The sequence below is a fragment of the Sturnus vulgaris genome, chromosome 4 (genome assembly GCF_052056855.1).
Source record: "Sturnus vulgaris isolate bStuVul1 chromosome 4, bStuVul1.hap1, whole genome shotgun sequence".
Lineage (NCBI taxonomy): Eukaryota > Metazoa > Chordata > Aves > Passeriformes > Sturnidae > Sturnus > Sturnus vulgaris.
The window spans coordinates 252397-268514 of record NC_142246.1 but is presented as its reverse complement, the minus strand read 5'-3'; the positions used below and the strand labels follow the sequence as shown (position 1 = coordinate 268514).

The following is a 16118-nucleotide window of genomic DNA, read 5'->3' as shown; positions in this document are numbered from 1 at the left end:
CTCCCTCTGTCTCACTGCACCTTCAGCAGTGACCTGAGCTAAAGGATCACTTCAGGATCAGATCCTGAACTGTGCCAGATCCTGAACTGTGTGAGATCCTGAACTGTGCCAGATCCTGAGCTGTGTGAGATCCTGAACTGTGTGAGATCCTGAGCTGTGTGAGATCCTGAACTGTGCCAGATCCTGAGCTGTGCCAGATCCTGAGCTGTGCCAGATCCTGAACTGTGTGAGATCCTGAACTGTGCCAGATCCTGAACTGTGTGAGATCCTGAGCTGTGTGAGATCCTGAACTGTGTGAGATCCTGAGCTGTGCCAGATCCTGAACTGTGAGAGATCCTGAACTGTGTGAGATCCTGAACTGTGCGAGATCCTGAACTGTGCCAGATCCTGAGCTGTGTGAGATCCTGAACTGTGTGAGATCCTGAACTGTGTGAGATCCTGAACTGTGCCAGATCCTGAACTGTGCCAGATCCTGAGCTGTGTGAGATCCTGAACTGTGTGAGATCCTGAACTGTGTGAGATCCTGAGCTGTGTGAGATCCTGAGCTGTGCCAGATCCTGAGCTGTGTGAGATCCTGAACTGTGCCAGATCCTGAACTGTGTGAGATCCTGAACTGTGTCACATCCTGAACTGTGTCACATCCTGAACTGTGTGAGATCCTGAGCTGTGCCAGGTCCTGAGCTGTGTCAGATCCTGATCTCTCCTGTTGCTGTGGGACCAGGACTGAGCTCCAAGGGCTTTGTGTCTCCAGCTTCATGTGCCAGGCCATGGCTGAGCTGCTGCCCTGCCCAAAGCTCTGCTCAACTCCCCTGCCCAAAGCTCTGCTCAACTGCACTGCCCAAAGCTCTGCTCAACTGCACTGCCCAAAGCCCTGCTCAACTCCCCTGCCCTGCCCAAAGCCCTGCTCAACTGCCCTGCCCAAAGCCCTGCTCAACTCCCCTGCCCAGAGCTCTGCTCAGCTGCTGCTCCTCTGCAGGATTCCCATGGGGCTGTGTCACACCTGAGCCCTGCTCCTGTCTCAGGTACCCTGGGGCTGTGTCACACCTGAGCCCTGCTCCTGTCTCAGGTACCCTGGAGCATCCCAAGGTGCACCCAACACCCACAGGTGGGCAGCTGGCTCCTCCAGTGATACAGAAACAAGGACACCCACCTCAGGGGAGGTAAACTACATGATTGCCAATCAATTATCAATTATCAATTATTATCAATTCTCAATTATCAATTCCAATTATCAGAGAGCCATGGAATGGTTTGGGTTGGAAGGGACCTTCAAGCTCATCCCACTCCACCCCTGCCATGGGCAGGGACACCTTCCTCTAACCAGGTTGCTCAAGCAGGCCTTGACTCCTTTTCCTCTGTGCCACCCTTGTATGACAAATATTTTACTGTTTGCTTTATACTCTATCCTTTATATTTTATTTTTTAACACACTGCCTTTGTTGTTCATTATCTGCCCATTTCTGCCCAATGCCTCAGCCCAGCAGCCCTAGGGAAAACCGATTTATCCTCCTGCTTTTGGAGCCACCCCAAGACATGACCCATTCGTCTTCTCTCTTCCTCATCATGTTTCCAGCTTTTCCTTATTCTGTGTCCTCCCCATTGGTTTTATGCTTTTTATGACTCAGTTACCCAGCTGAAATATCTCTTTTGCTCTCCCTTTTATGAGATGTATTAGAAAAGACCTGCCAAGGCTGGGTAGATGTGGCACTGCAGCCTCTGCCTGCTCGGCACAGCACTGTAAATATTGCACAGGTACAGCCCAGGCCTTGCAGTGCTTCCCAAGGCACAGCTCTCACCCAGCTCTGATGGTTAAAGCATCACAGTAAGGACCAGGAGCTCTGGTGTGAGTGCCACCAGCTGATGTTCTGGGCAAGGCAGAAACCTGTCAGGAGAATCACTCCTGGGTGGGAGGCTGTTTTCATGCTCAGATTTGGGTGTTTTCATGCACACATTTGGGCTGTTTTAATGCTCAGATTTGGGTGTTTTCATGCACAGATTTGGGTGTTTTAATGCTCAGATTTGGGTGTTTTCATGCTCAGATTTGGGTGTTTTCATGCACAGATTTGGGCTGTTTTAATGCACAGATTTGGGTGTTTTAATGCACAGATTGAGGTTGTATTAATGCTCAGATTTGGGTGTTTTCATGCTCAGATTTGGGTGTTTTCATGCTCAGACTGGGGCTGTTCTGTGATGTGCTGGCACAGGCAGTGCCCTGGTGCTGGTGTGGGATGGGAGGATGGATTTCAGCTCCTGGATGATCCATGGCACGTCTCAAATTGTGAGTCCTTGCATTTACAACCTCAGTGTCTCTCTAGTGTGGAGCCTTGTTTATCCAGTGTAAGTTCCCATGGTTTTGTGGTTTTGCTGTTCCAACACATCCTCCCTTTTCCCTGCACACCCTCCCAGCCTCTGCCTGACTCCCCCACGGGCCCCCCAGGCTTTGGGGGTGATCCCAGCCAAGTGAGGCTCCCCAGGCTCCCCTCAAGTCACGAGGGCACTGAAGTGGTTCCAGAGTAACTGCAAGTATTTAACTCAGGTTCCTCTTTGTAACTATTCTCCTGTAAGTGTAAATACATAATTCCAGCTGTCTTGTGTCACCACTCACTTCTCACTGCCTTTTCCCCTCCTCAGCTAAATTCTTCTCTGGTTTTTCCAACTTGGCTTCTCCTTCCAATTTCACTGTGTGCCTTATTCACCCTCACTTGTGGTTTGGGCTCACAAACTCCAGCCTTCGTGTCTAATATTTAGTGTCAGAAGCAAAACAAGGTCAGTGAGAGATGAAGGGATGATGGATGGAAGCAGTGACCTGTGCTGATATGGACATGTACACAGTCTTGTCTTTGAACCCAGGGCTGATGGAAAAGTGTCACTGGAGGGCATTTATTGGAGCCCTGTGGCTCCCTAACGTCAGGAGAAGAATCTCTGCTCTTTGATTGCAATCATCATTAATCTTCATAAATCTTCAGGAGGGTTTAGCTTTTGTTTGAATGAATTTTGCAACTTCCAGAGAAAACAGAGGCGGGGGAGTATAATTGAGTGCTTGTTTAGTGCCAAATTCATCTTAAAGCCGGGAATGAAATCACATAGCAAGTATTGAATTATATATGATTAAAACTGCTTCAGCCCTTGCAAAGAAAAATAAAAAATGGCCTTTTTATTCACCAGTTAATCATGTACAAAAAAAAAAAGAGTGGATGGAACAAAAATGAACTTAATCACAGAAAAAGGGGTCACAGTTCCTGCTTGACATATGGCTGGGATCCCCATCATAACGTGCAGTGCAGAGCACGCTGGCATTTAAGTGCTTCAAAGAGGTCCATTAAGAAGAGAGTTCATTGATCAATGACCCTTTAAAAACGGGGGAGATCCTGTCCTTAGGAACCAATGCTCAAGGTCTGCACAGCTGTCCTGGCCCATCTTGGCTGCTCTTGTGCTTGGCAGGCAGAGCTGGGAGATTTTCCAGTGCTCAGCTATGAGGAATGATGTGCAGGACAGATAAGAGTGCTGAAAGTGCTGAAGGCAGGATCCAAGTGTCCATTTCTGTAACAATTGTTGGTCTGGCAGCAGCTCAAACCCAGCACCCGTGGACTTCTCTGATCCAGCAAGTGCCAGAGATCAAACGAGGAAAATGGAATTTTCTCCTCACTCCTCTGCAGCAAGAACAGGGAGCTGGGAATGACTCGTGGGCCCTGCTGAACCAGGAGCATCACAGGGTTTTAGGGCTGTTTGATGCACTGGGCATCACAACTCCCCTGGAGAGTTGATGGACTCCGTGTTCCAGGAGCTCTGTCTTTGAACCTGGCCCTTGTTCTGTCACTGGCACAGGGCTGCTGTGTGCTCTGCACACAAAGGAGGCTGCAGAGTGAGCAAATGGGCTCAGCTGGCCCTGGAGCAGCACTTCCCTCACATCCCTGGCAGGGACACACACCTCCCGGGGGTGCTGCACGTGCTTTGAAAATCCAGCCTTGTTCTGCAGGTTGGTGGGAGTGTCAGCATTGGGTGGGATAAAACCAGAGTGTCAGGAGCTGTGTTAGAGCCCCCTGAGGCAGGGAAGAGCCCCCTGTGCTGCCCAGGGACACCTGCCAGCACCCCAGCCTCTGCCAGCCCAGTGTCCAGCCTGGTCCTGAGGAGGGAGGTGCCTTGTTCTGGGGGCTCCACACCTCCCATGCACTCCATCCCCCCCACCCCGTGCCTGGCTCCAGCGGGCTTTGATTGCTCTGGAGGTGCCTGTGCTCGATTTGCAGGGTCTGCCATGGATGGAGTCACAGGAGGCACCGTGTGTGCAGCCCCTGCTGCTCCAGCACAGAAGGGACGATGCAAGACTTGTTTCTGACAGGTGCTTTTGTAAAGAATTCCACTGCTGGGGATTAAACAGACCCTCCATAATCTGTTCCACTTTTTAACTCCCCACAGAACGTTTTTCTTAATACGGATCTAAATCTCCCTTTACTCCTCCATTTACTCAGAATTATTTCTCATCTTCTGTCCCACAACAGTGGAGGGATATCTATCACTGTCCACATCTAAAATGTCTTGTTTATGGATTTAAGTGCTCTGATCTTGTTTCTTCACAGCCTTCATCCTAAACGACACAAATCCTTTTCTTTCATCCTCGCCTCAGCCTGCAAACCATTTATAATTTTAATAAAATTCCTCTGGGATCTTGTCATCTTCCTTAACATGTGTTGTCCTATCAAAAGATGACCCAAACTGCAGCCAAAGCCTGGCTGGAGCTGAGAAGTGCTGATAATTGCTTCCTGTGATCAACACAAACCACTCATGCCCCAGACCACACATTTTCTGGTTTCCATCCTGCTGCTTTTCCCTGTGAGCACCTCTCACCCATGGCCACATCTCCCTTGCTTCTGTTTCCTGGGTTTGCTTTTCCCTCCTGTCTTTTCACACTCAGTGTCACCCTCCTGATTTCATCCACTGCCTTAAACACACCAAGATCATTTTCAATTCCAGTCTTGTCTTGCCTATCGCTTGTGACCCCCTCTTCATCTCCTGCCAGCCACAAATTACAGAAATCTATTCTCTATTCCATCACTGGAGTCATTATGGGAATATTGAACAGTACCAGACTCAGGACAGACTCTCAAACACCTTCTTAGTCTGGCAATGTGCCTTTTCTGGCTTTGCAGCTCTGTATTCACGAGCACCCACTTGGCTGTGACTGCTGCACCTCACGGGGACCTGTGCCAAAGAGCTTGGAGAGGTCAAATCACTCTTGGCTGGAGTCTTATCCATGAGATTGATCTATGATTCATCTGCTGCCTTTGTCTGCTTCTTCAGAAAGGGCATTCCTTCTCCACTCCTCCGGGATCTCACTCCTCACAAGGCTTGGAAAGATAAAGGTGTCACTCTTCTACCATCTCTGGTAGCTGCTATGCACAGACTCTGACAGGTGCCAGCCAGCCCTGGGAGAACATATTTCTGTGTAAGCAATTCTGTGGCATGAGGGGAAATGGATTTGAAATCAGAATTTGGAGGGGAAAATCTGTTATTCTGTGGAGAGTGTGGTGGGACATGACAGAAGCAGCCTGGGTGTCCTTCTGAAGGCCAGACTTTGCCTGGATCCAGAATTCCTGGAATCCTTGGAGCTGCTGCCCCTCTCATCACCCATCTCATTTCTGACCACAGCACAATTCAGGGTCTTGTTCTTGGTTCTGTCAGCGAGGGAGGAGCCCAGGACAGGAGCCCAGGTCCATTCCTATCCCCAGTTTATGATGCCAGGTTTTGAGCCAGCAGCTGCCACCGCTGGATCTGCAGCCATCCCTCCCTCTCCTCACCCTCAGCCTCGCTCCATCCTCTCTTTCTTGGGTGCCAGCTCCTCCACAGGAGCTGCCTGCAGCCAGAGGCTACAGCACATGGAAAGATCTCTGGGATGTGAAAAGGAACGTGGATCACTGGATGGTGTCTGGAGCAGGAAAGTGTACACTGCAAGGAAGTGTAGAAAAAAGGGGGAAAAAAAAAAAAAGGAGAAAATTAACCATTGTTGAGATGTCTTTGATAGCACTGGTGAGCAGGGCACAGAAATCTGTGCTGGCAGATCCTGGAGCTCAGTGCCACAGCCTCCAGAAATGCTCTGCTCAGGAGGCAGAAGTTCAGGGAAGGGTCTGGACTATCTGCAAACACTGAAAATCATTTTTTAAAATAGAAGTCACTGCAATATGCCTGCCCCTGGGAGCAGCAGGAAGGAAGGACAGGTCCCCCAGATGGAGATTAGATCCCAAACAACTCAATAGGAATTTTCTAATTTTTAATAAGAAACGACTCAGACAAAATTTTTTCCCTTGTGTACCAAGGGAGGTATTTTGAAGACAATAGCTGGAGATTTGGGTTTTTCACCCAGTGATCTGCCCCTCTTGGGTCTTTGCAAATTGCTCTGACCAAGAAGACTTTGCAATTCTGCATTTCCAATGTCCCTGATGGGACATGTTCCTTTTAAAAATTTCCCTCCGGGTTTTTACTTGCTCCTAAGGTTTTGACAGGAAAGTGCAAGAATTATTTGAAGGAAATAAGGACATTGCAATCCACATAGACTGGGGGGTGGGGGAGAGGGCAGCAAAAGGGTAAAAAAATGGGGCATGGCAAAAGAAATCTAATTTAAAATCAGAAATGTGGGATATTTGGGAGAAAGTGTAAGTGAATTGACGTGCACACAGACTCTGGCCAAAGCCATGTGATTACAGAAATGCTGCTCTGACAGCTAAGAAAGATTTGCAGCCTTTGGCTCCTGGAATTAATTCTTTCTGGGATGTGATGCAGAGGGGTTCCAAGTGAAACAGGAGTGCCAGCCAAAGAGAGGAAACAAGCACCTGAGCTTGGGCAAGCTGGGCTGGCAGATCAGGGAATGGTTTGGGTTTAGAAGAGGCCTCTAAAGGTCACCTGTGCAACCCCTGCAAGGGGCAGGGTCATCCTCCACGACAGCACTCTGCTCAGAGCCACATCCAACCTGAGCCTGAGTATTTCAGATCAGCCCCCTGGCCAGCACATCCCTCTGTGAATGACTCAGGACAGTGGGACAGAGCTCCTGTGCACTCTGGTGGAATTGTTCTCCCAAACACTGCAAAAAACACCTTCATGTATAGGGGAGTGCCTTTGCTGCAGGACATGTTAAAGAAAAATATTCAAGTAGGGCAAATGGATGTCAAAAAAAAAAAAAAAAAAAAAGAAGACCCCAGTTTTAGTGTTCTGAAGCAATAGAGAAGACAGGAGGGTTTCAGCTTTAATTTTGCAGCTGCATCCCTGGAGTTTGAGCAGAGTAAAGCAGGAACACAGAGCTGAGAGCAGGCACTGCCCTGGCAGTGTTTGTTCTGAGTGCTGTCTGGAGAACTGCACAGGCCATGGGAATGTGGTGGAAGAGATTCCTCTCATCTCCAGCAGCACGGGGAATGAACCTGTGCAAGCCATGGCTGCAGAATGTGCTCCCTGTGCCCTGGAGCTGCACATCCATCCTGACCTGAGCTCAGAGCACAGGGCAGGAACCCGCAGAGGCAGAGCTCCAGCAATCGGCACAATCTGTGAGATGGTGAAAAATCCACTGCAGGGGCCACCTGTGAGCACAGGGAGGCAAGAAATAGATATGGGGGACGTGTGTCAAGGTTTATGCCTTGGAGACAAAACCCAGCAATGCTGGGTGAGATGTGCTGGGCCTGGGGATTATCCTTGGTGCTCTGGGACTGCATAATTACAGAGTGTCTGATTAAGCTGTAGGAAACAATAAACCTTTATGTGGCACATATGGGCTTCCACAAGTGGTCATTTTTTACATCAGTGCACAGTTAATTAATAGGAATTTGCAAGATTTTGGAGAGCTGGTGAATGCCAGAACTCTCCAGTCAAATGAAGCAAAATGGAGCTAGGGGAGTTAAAAAAATCTCAGATATTTAATTTTATATGTGTATAAAACCATTCCAGGCACTGAGAAAGATCTAGATCTCACTCTGCTGGACTTAAGCAGACTGCCTTTAAGGCATTGGCTGCTGTTAGCTGAAATTTTGCTCAGAAAGATGAGTTAGTCTGTCTTGCTTATCCAAATCTGGGCTGGGAGGCTGAGCCGATCTTGGTGCACAGATAGAGAAATAAAAATACGTGTACAACATCAAGTGATGTTGGAGGAGCTCAGTTACTTCAGGCTCTGTGGCTGATGACTCCTGAATGCTGCTTTAGTGGCAGACGAGCAGAAACTGCAACAAGAGAAGAATTTTTGCTTGTGAAAGGAGAAGATGCAAAGAGTTTAATGATGAGGTTGGTCCAGGTAGGACACCAGGAGAACCTCACAGTGTGTGCTCCAGCCACAAAACCTCTGTTCCAGCAGAAATCAGGGACTGAGGCTTCCCAGTACACCAATATCAGGGTGTCCCCAGATTTCAGCAAGAAATGAATGTGACATGGATCATTTTCTCTGCTAAAACTTGTAGCCAGTTGTGTGATCTGTGTTTCATATATCCAGTATTTCAGAATAATTTGTACCCACTTTGGGACTTCATGGACCCATAAAAGTTTTAAGCCTTCTTCGTGGTCTGATGGATTAAACTTATTTAAAATAGATACACAACTATTTGCAACCAGGTCATGCACTGAGAGCAATGGTCTGATTTTCATCCTCCTTTCATAAGAATATTGTTTATAGCTGATTTGTGGTTAGTCTGGCTGAGTCAGTCCAGCAGGATGGGGCATTCCAGAGGCATCTTTAGAAAACAAAGGCTGAAGCCTTGTCAAAAAGGATGTGTTAGTGCAGGGGAGTAATGATATCTAGGGAGACTTCACCCCAAGCCATCATGAGGGTTTTCATGATGAATTCTGTTCTCCTTAAGGGTAATGGAGACGTGATGGAACTTGTCATGGTATCTGGGTGTCATGGATAAATCTGTGATAAGCAGCAGGACAGATCAGGGGGATGTTTTCTGCTGGGTTTGGGTCCATGCAGTGAGTGGTTGTCTCCTACATGGACCAGCCATTAGACAGAAATGTTCAGTGAATGTTGTTATTTGTATCTCCTCAGTGCCTGTAAAGTCCTGCAGATCAAATACAGACAAGATTGCTCATAACGTGGAAGGAAGGGGTGAGAAGTCAGAACTGGAGGGACAGAGTCAGGCAGAACATTTTTAATGCCTGCTCAGAACACACAGCACATTATTGGTGTCTGAACCTTCCAGTATTGCTTTAACACCCAGACCTTACATTGCTGAGGTGTTCCCTGCAAATTCCAGCAGCCCAGTGGGCAGCCCTGGGCATTTCCAATCCCTGACCCCCCTTTCCATGGAGAAATTCCTGCTGGTTCCACCCTGAGCCTCCCCTGAGGCCGTTCCCTCTCCTCCTGTCCCTGTTCCCAGACCCCAGACCCCAAATCCCCCCGGCTGTCCCCTCCTGTCAGGGAGTTGTGCAGAGCCACAAGGTCCCCCCTGAGCCTCCTTTTCTCCAGGCTGAGCCCCTTCCCAGCCCCCTCAGGAATTCTCCAGCCCCTTCCCAGCTCCCTCAGGAATTCTCCAGCCCCTTCCCAGCTCCCCCAGGAATTCTCCAGCTCCTTCCCAGCTCTCTCAGGAATTCTCCAGCCCCTTCCCAGCTCTCTCAGGAATTCTCCAGCCCCTTCCCAGCCCCCTCAGGAATTCTCCAGCCCCTTCCCAGCTCTCTCAGGAATTCTCCAGCCCTCTCCCAGCTCCCTCAGGAATTCTCCAGCTCCTTCCCAGCTCCCTCAGGAATTCTCCAGCCCCTTCCCAGCTCCCTCAGGAATTCTCCAGCCCCTTCCCAGCTCCCTCAGGAATTCTCCAGCCCCTTCCCAGCTCCCCCAGGAATTCTCCAGCCCCTTCCCAGCTCCCTCAGGAATTCTCCAGCCCTCTCCCAGCTCCCTCAGCATAGGACTAATTGTCTAGACCCTTCCCCAGCTCCGTTGCCCTTTCCTGGGCACTCCCCAGCCCCTGCAATGGGAGGGTACCATTTCCATGCTGAATTCATACAGGGACTGGAGGGGCTGTATCCCAAAGCCCCCGTGGAACTGGTGTGGTTCCTGCTAAAACATCCAAGGCCCAAGCTGAGTAAGAAAGGGACAGTGACAGGACAGGACTCCACGCTGCTGCTCTCCAGGTATTTTATTCCCCATTTCCAGCCCACACGGAATCACCTTCACACTCCTGCAGCCCGAGCTCAGCTGCACTTCCTTGAGAAGGGAAATTATCCTGGAGGATTCTCCTTGGAGGGCAGTCAGACCTGCTTGGTGAGCACGGTGCACTTTGAGACCCCTGTGTGAGAGGAATTGGGTGTGTTAAAATGGGAAGAGACAGCTTTGTTCTTACAGAGTAACTTCAGGAGTAACTCTGGGTGAATGGCACTGAGATACGAGTGAGCAGAAACAGATGTGGAGCACAGCTACAAACAGGATGTGAAAATAAACTCATTACTCCATCTGCCCACCGTAAACAGCATGAAATTAGCAGGGAGTGAGGAATAAAAGTGCAGACAAATGGCCTTTTAAAGGGAGCAGAGGGAGCTGGAAGGGCTGCTGGTGGAAAAGCAGAGACACAGAAAGCCCAAGCCATGCACAGCTCAGTGCATATCCCAGTCCCCTGGTCAGTCAAGGAGGAGGAAAATCCTGGGCACAGAGCCTGCCAGGAGCTATTTCTGAAGGCAGAACCAGAAAGGCCACTCCATCTCTGGCAGAGAAGACCTCATATTGCTCTGTCCCTGCTGCTAGGAAGCACCATCAATTTTATAAGTCATGGAGATTTATTTTTTTCCCTAAGAGGTACTGTCTTAATGTTGCATAAAATTACTCTCTCAGGGGCAGTGTGAGGAGAAAAACGTGCTGTTATGTTGTCTCAGTTGCAAAGACATTGCTGACAATAAAAGCCCCTGAATGATTTGGTTTTTAAGTGACACAATTACAGAACGGGTCATTCGTGACACTCCAAGAGCCTTCAAGCACCTCTGCCATAAAATCTGAGTGGGGGTGTTCTGTGCTGTGGCTTTGGGCTGTAAATATTCACCCCTGGCCTTTGTTCTGTGAAGCAAGGCTCGGCTTGAGGATATATTTACTTAAAATTTTGCAGGAAAATTTCTCAAATGGTCAATCTGCTTGATTTATGTAAAGTGAGATCCCAAAGTGTTTTATGGCTTTTACAGGCTGCTTGTGTTTATAACCATCCTGGGGAGTATCTTCTGCAATTCATGTAGCGGAGAAAGGGAAGCAAGGTCATAATTTCTATTTTAACCTACTTTTCTAGCAGCTGACAGGACACTGACAAAGTCATCTCTTCTAGAATGCAACCTGCTGGGCTTTATCCTCATTCAGAGGAGATCCTTTGGAGAAAGCCAGAGTAGAAAAAGCCAAGTATTTTTGCCTTTAGTCCTATGGATTCTGCTCAGATATGTTCTCTAGCTCATTTTATGGATCTCAGTGAAATTGCAAATTGCCCAAATGATATTTCAAGGAAACTGGTTCCCTGTGTTCGAAGTTCTTCAGTATATGACAGCCCAAGGCAGAGTTCCCACATGTTGGAAATAATTTCTCTCTCCACATTTGGCAGATCCAAACAAGCCTTGAGTGCTAAATAAACCAGGTCTATGAATAAATCAGGGGCAGGAGAACTCAAATTTGAGATGGTGTGAGATTTGAAATACCTGAAAGCTTGACGTTGGCCATGAGGCACTTTGAAATAGTCTGCAGTTAGATGAAAGGTTTTTCATTTGAGATTCCATTGGGATATTTCAGGAGGAAACCTCCTGGTGGGTTCACCCAAAGTTTGTAATAAACAGAATTGAAGTATCTGAACTCCAGCTGCTACTTTCTACTCTAATCAAGAGCAACAGAGGCAGCTCCCTTTAGCAAACACACTGTGACTGCTGAGGGAACAAATGGAAATCCTGGGCTTCAGTGCTCAACTGGGGGTGCAGAAATTAAGGAGAGGTAGCAGCTGGAAGGCAGAAAAGGGACTTTGTGAAGAGATCCATAGAGCCTTGGAGAAAGCAGAGATTTCATTAAGCCCTCAGAGATGGAGATCAGGGACTCACATTTTCTCAGGAAGCAGAAATTTCTAATATTATATATTATAATAGTCCAAGCTGGGTCTCACCAGAAGCAGACACTGGAGGGAGTCAAAAAGCAGAAGGTGTTTTCTATCCTCCCCCTTCTGGTTCCTATCCAAAGGGAAGACAAGTTATGGTAGAGACAGAGAGTTCCTTTGGGAAGGATTTGAGAAGTTCTGCTTCAAGGTCATGACAGCAGTTTGTGTTTTTACAGTACAGCAGGATCCAAAATCACTGTACAGGCACTGGAACAGATTCTCCCCTTCCACAAACCAGGTTTGCCTCTTCCTCACTCTCCCAAGCCGTGGTACAGTCATGCCTGACCTCTGTCAAATGCTCCAGACCATCCCAGCATCACCTCTCTGTCACCTGGGTGCACACAGCCACACCCTGCTGGGCACAGCTGAGCCCCTGGCCCTGCCCTTTGCCAGGGCAGCCTGGAGCCCTGGGGTGAGCACATCCCTGGAGCCTTGGGCTGAGCACATCCCTGGAGCCCTGGGCTGAGCACATCCCTGGAGCCTTGGGCTGAGCACATCCCTGGAGCCCTGGGCTGAGCACATCCCTGGAGCCTTGGGCTGAGCACATCCCTGGAGCCTTTGGGCTGAGCACATCCCTGGAGCCCTGGGCTGAGCACATCCCTGGAGCCTTTGGGGTGAGCACATCCCTGGAGCCTTTGGGGTGAGCACATCCCTGGAGCCTTGGGCTGAGCACATCCCTGGAGCCTTTGGGCTGAGCACATCCCTGGAGCCTTGGGCTGAGCACATCCCTGGAGCCTTTGGGCTGAGCACATCCCTGGAGCCTTTGGGCTGAGCACATCCCTGGAGTCTTTGGGGTGAGCACATCCCTGGAGCCCTGGGGTGAGCACATCCCTGGAGCCTTTGGGGTGAGCACATCCCTGGAGCCTTTGGGCTGAGCACATCCCTGGAGCTCTGGGGTGAGCACATCCCTGGAGCCTTTGGGCTGAGCACATCCCTGGAGCCTTGGGCTGAGCACATCCCTGGAGCCCTGGGGTGAGCACATCCCTGGAGCCAGTCTGGATGTGTCCAGCCTGCTTTAGAGAGGAACAGCAATAATAACTCGGGATTGATCTGCTCCTGGCATGAGGCACAGCTCCACTGAGCCCTGATGAACTAATTTACTGGTGCACACCACAGGAATTCATTGGTGTACGTGTAGCAATAACATCTTCCTGCCATGCTTTGGGCTCTCCTCTCCAAATGGGGAACACAGCATTTTGTGTGGGTAAAGGAACTCTGAAAACAATCTACAAAAGCTTGGAAAAAGCCAGTACAGAAACAGTGGGAGTGCTGGGGAGATGGTGGCAGTGAACAAGGGCCAACTCCTGGGATATGTGTGGGCTGACTACATGTCACAACACCCACACGGAGCCATTGATAGCTGCAGGAAGGTGTAGGCACAGTTAAATCATATTCAAGGAGCAGAGGCCAGGGTGTCTATAAGATTGGGCTACTGTTAACTTTGGAGGGCAGAAATGAGATAGAGAGCTGGGAAATAAAGGGTTTGAAAATATTTTTGTTCTCCAAGAAGGAAAAATCAATCACCAGGAACTGGTTAAGTTTCTGTCATTTATAATCCTGCTGCCAGGCTGATCCTGTGACTGAACCATGGAATGATTTGGGCTGGAAGGGAGCTCAGAGGTCACCTGGTTCCACCCCTCTGCCATGGGAAGGGACACGTTCCACTATCCCAGCCTGGCCCTGTGGGTGCTGTGAGAGTCAGGGAAAACAGTAGCCCAGGTTTTCCCCTGCTACTCAAAGGAAAACAGAAGGGAAAGAATTAATAACAAAGTTTAGCACCGGGTGTTGTTGACAGGATGAGCGTGTGAGGAACGTGATGTTTTGGTAAAAGCATGTTTACAAGAGGTGTTGCCTTCCTTGGACCAATGAACTTATTCTATCCTTGGTTCAGTGAACCGGTCTATAAAAATGTGTCCGCTCCTGCCATAAATCACCTCTGCTTTCTGGAAGGCGCGTGTGTTGCTGTGTGTGTAGCCCTCCAGGAGCGGGGCACGCACAGGTGCTGTGGCAGCCTGGGAGGAGCCGGGGCCCAGCCAGGTGTGCGCTGACCGCGCTGTTTCCCTTGCAGAAGGCATGGCCGAGGCCGCCGGCTCCGGCAGGGACTGCCTGCAGGCGGGCGAGTCCTGCAGCCACGACCCGGTGTGCAGCGCCAAGTTCCGCACGCTGCGCCAATGCATCGCGGGCAACGGGGCCACCAAGCTGGGCCCCGGGGCCAAGAGCCAGTGCCGCAGCACCGTGAGCGCCCTGCTCTCCAGCCAGCTCTACGGCTGCAAGTGCAAGCGCGGCATGAAAAAGGAGAAGCACTGCCTGAGCGTCTACTGGAGCATCCACCACACGCTGATGGAAGGTCGGTGCAGCGGGGCCTCCTTCCTCACGGCTTCCTCAGGGGGAATTTCATTGCTCAGGGCCGTTCTGCAGAGCTCCCCAGCTCTGAAGGTGCTCCAAAATACCCCTGGAACACCCTGTTCTGTCTCAGTCCTGACAGGACCCAAGGGAATGGCTTGAAGTTGTGTTAGGGGAGGCTTAGTTCAGATATCAGGAAAGGGTTCTTCCCCCAGAGGGTGGTCAGACACTGCCCGGGCTCCCTAGGGAATGGTCATGGTCCCACAGCTGCCAATTTGGGCAATGCTCTCAGGCACAGGGTGGGATTGTTGGGGTGTCTGTGCAGAGCCAGGGGTCGGACCTGAGTGTCCCTGTGGGCCCTTCCAACTCAGGAGCTTTGATGATCCTATTGATCCATGGCACTGACATTTTGGGGAAAGCACCACTGAAAACCTGAGATGCCTCCTTCCTTTTTTTAACCCAACCTCTCTTTTATGACATTCCCAAAATACATTGAGATCTTTTGCTGGGGAAATGCACAACATATTTTGTATGTAAGTATGCTAACCAAGACCATGAACACTGTAGATTTTATAGAAACACAACATAAAGCACAGGCACTGAGGAAAAACAGCATGATCTTCAGAAAAATCACTCTCTTAGAATGTCTCAAGTGCACCAGTGTCTTTGAGTTAGTGAAGATTTGGGGCTGGTGACATCAAGTTGGAACTTAAAGTGTTCCCAGAGCCAGTATTCAATAAGTTTGGATTTTGACGTTTTTTAAGAGTCACCATAAAATTGCACCTCAGTGACCATAACTCTTCCTTGTCAGGCTGGTGAGTATTTTATGCACCATGAAAATTAAAATGGGGAATAAAACAGACCCTTCCAGCCATGGGCTGTGAAATAGATTAATAAAACACTGCTGGCTGAAACCTGAAAGGAGAAGTGCAGAGGTGAGACCACAGGCCAAGGGGCCAAGCAAAACAAAGAGGATGGACACTACAGTGCACAGGCTTGCCAGGATGGAAACTGGTTGATAGAAGCTCTCAGGTGCCACAGCCTGCAGGGTGCAGAGCACACTGCTAGAAACTGGCTGGGGAAATGCAAGACATCAGCACCCTCCAGGATCTGGTCTTTCCTGGAATTATGTGCCAGATTTGTTTCCACCGAAGGGAAGCCCGGGGAGGAGGTGGCAATCCAGCCTCTGCTTTCCTCTCAAAGGGCAGTGCCACAGCTCCTTCCCAGCATGGCTCAGGCTTGGAACCATCACCTGTGACAGGGCTGGGTAGGGCAGTGCTGGCACGAGGGACACAGGAAGGTTTATGCTGGCAGGGACCTGAAAGACCATGTAGTTCCATCCTGCCATGCCAGGGAGGGACACCTTCCCCTGGAAGGGAGAGAGGAGAGAGGCTGGAGGGGAGTGCTGAGAGCAGCAGGGGCCAGCTCTGGGTCTCCAGAGGCAGAACAGCAGTTTGGTGCTGGATGGACTCCCTGCCCAGTGCCTTGGGACTTCACCCGGGGGGTGCTGGGGATGGATGGGATGGATGGGAATAGCTGGGATGGATGGGAATAGCTGGGATGCATGGGGATGGATGGGAATAGCTGGGATGGATGGGGATGGATGGGAATAGCTGGGATGGATGGGAATAGCTGGGATGGATGGGAATAGCTGGGATGGATGGGGATGGATGGGATGGATGGGGATGGCTGGGAATAGCTGGGATGGAT

The 16118-nt window shown here is 49.9% G+C and overlaps 1 protein-coding gene across 1 annotated transcript in view; it reads left to right on the top strand.

Annotated features, from left to right (window-relative positions):
* LOC106862432 (GDNF family receptor alpha-4) overlaps positions 1 to 16118 on the top strand; it is a 65715-nt gene that overhangs the window by 35299 nt on the left and 14298 nt on the right. Inside the window, exon 4 of the mRNA XM_088164390.1 lies at positions 14134 to 14412. Coding sequence (XP_088020516.1) covers positions 14134 to 14412 — 279 coding nt within the window. The remainder of the gene's footprint in view (positions 1 to 14133; positions 14413 to 16118) is intronic.